Genomic DNA, 2179 nt, shown 5'->3' with positions numbered 1-2179 from the left:
AGATGTTGTTGATGAGGCAAATGATGTGCTCGATGAGTTTGAGTACATGAAGCATAAACAAAAGCTACCAAAAAAACATTGAAGAAACAAAGGTACGTTCTTTATCATCAGCTACCTCTTTGATACTGGTTGCAAATAAATATATTTATTTGATAATCTATTTCACAGAAAACAGACAGTAGAAAGGGCATTCTAATCAAACGCAAACGTTGCAGTGAATGGTTCTGAGGCAACCACGGGACCCGGAGACTCCAGGGGATTCTGCATTTCAGAGTCAGCCCGGGTATCCAGAAAGCTCGCTAATTTTATCAGGAAAGTACTGCGTTTTCGCAAAACCCAAGGTTCCTGATTAAAGGTGCTCGCCAAATTGGCGAACGTGCTGTCAAAGTTGATCCCAACTTGAAGAGGCTTGAGGAGGAGGTGAAGAAACTAGGTAAAGTTTCAGCTGAGGTTAGTACTAGTACTTTTCTTCGTCTTATAGATGGCGCAAAGCAGGAGCAGCAGCGTGAGTTGTCCGAAGAACGTGAAACAGGATCCTTCCCTACAAATGATCTCATCGGTAGAAGGGAGGCTAAGGATGTTGTTATGCAGTGGTTGAAGAGGCCATCAAATGAGCCTCGGGGAGCTAAGGATGTTGTTATGCAGTGGTTGAAGTGGTTGAAGAGGCCATCAAATGAGCATCGGGGAACTGATTTGTATAGAAACATTTCTCTTCTATCTTTTGTGGGCCATGGTGGTATGGGAAAGACAACTCTGTTGCAACATGTCTATAACGATGAAATCACACAGGAATTTAATCTTAAAACGTGGGTTAGTGTTTCCAACAACTGTGATGTGAAAAAAGTCATTGCAGATATATTGGAATCTCTTAAGAAGGAGAGGATATGTTTGGAGAAAATTGCTGCACTTCAAGATAGCCTTCGGACTGGGATTATATCAAAAAAGTTCTTACTTGTGCTGGATGACATTTGGGAGGAGGAAGATAATGGGAAATGGGAGAAGTTGCTCTCCCCTCTGGCTCATGGGAATATTGGTAGTAGAATTTTGGTAACAACTCGAATGGACTCGGTTGCAATGTTGATTGAAAAGGTCATTACAAAGAAGGTGGATATATTTAGATTAGAGGGCTTGGAGGAAGATGAGTGTTTGCTGCTTCTTAAGTCTTATGCATTTGCTGGTATAGAGAACCCCCCTGAAAAATTTAAGAGACATTGCTGGAGAGATGGTTAAAAAGCTTTTAGGATCTCCTTTGGCAGCGAAGGTCATTGGTGGTGTTCTAAGAGACAAATTGGATGAATCGCATTGGAGGAAAGTTCTAGAAAGCAATTTATTGGATGATAATTTTATCCGTTCCATCTTAACACTGAGCTATATATTTCTGTCAAATCCTCTACAAAATTGTTTTGCATTTTATTGTAAATTTCCACAATATCATCTATTTAATAGAGATGATTTACTCCAAATGTGGATTTCATTGTGTTTCATTCAGCCAACTCAAGGAATGACTATGGAGGATTTCAGAGGAAGGTATTTTGATGTTTTACTCAAAAAAGCTTTATTTGACAAGGTCAAATATGACTTCATTGTCAGAGATGACTACAAGATGCATGATTTAATACATGAGCCAGCATCTAAATTTTTTGCACAAGAATGCATTAATGCTTTGGATGATGAAAGGTCATTTCTCGAAATTTCTGAGACTATTCGACACTTGTCTGTTCTAAATGCAAAGTCATACATCTTAAGAAAGATTGAGAAGTTTAAACATTTGCATTCTCTTTTCTTGTTCTATAAAGCTTCTGATGAGGATATTTCTAGTGCACTTACAAAAATATTCGAAGCATCGACAAACCTACGGTTATTATACGTATTTGCTTCATACTTAAAAGTAATACCCGAGGAGATTGGAAATTTAAAACATCTTCGATAATTAAGGATTGTTAGTTGTAGTTTGACTATGCTGCCAAGATCTCTAAGCAATCTCTATCACTTGCAATACTTAATCTATGATAGCCCATGGGAAAACCAACCTTATGGTGATGATTTTTTACCTGACATTAAGAACCTTACAAACTTGCGTCACATAAATTTGCCCGAGAAGGTGAGAATTGAAGTATCGCCTCCTTTAAAAAGCTGACAATTAAGAATAATGATGAGGTGGTTTCATTTCCCAAATGAG

General features: G+C 38.2%; 1 protein-coding gene across 1 annotated transcript; it reads left to right on the top strand.

The window, feature by feature from the left end:
* The first annotated feature begins 218 nt into the window (after nucleotides 1-218).
* On the top strand, nucleotides 219-1930 carry LOC110099603 (putative disease resistance protein RGA4). Its single transcript, XM_020826799.1, has 4 exons — nucleotides 219-283; nucleotides 342-1089; nucleotides 1184-1312; nucleotides 1490-1930. Exons 1-4 carry the CDS (start codon nucleotides 219-221, stop codon nucleotides 1928-1930), a joined length of 1383 nt encoding a protein of 460 aa, XP_020682458.1.
* Nucleotides 1931-2179: the final 249 nt, after the last annotated feature.

Source organism: Dendrobium catenatum, unplaced genomic scaffold (assembly GCF_001605985.2).
Source record: "Dendrobium catenatum unplaced genomic scaffold, ASM160598v2 fragScaff_scaffold_1715, whole genome shotgun sequence".
In the NCBI taxonomy this organism is placed as follows: Eukaryota; Viridiplantae; Streptophyta; class Magnoliopsida; order Asparagales; family Orchidaceae; genus Dendrobium; species Dendrobium catenatum.
The sequence above is the reverse complement of the archived record's forward strand: the minus strand, read 5'-3'. Positions and strand labels throughout refer to the sequence as shown.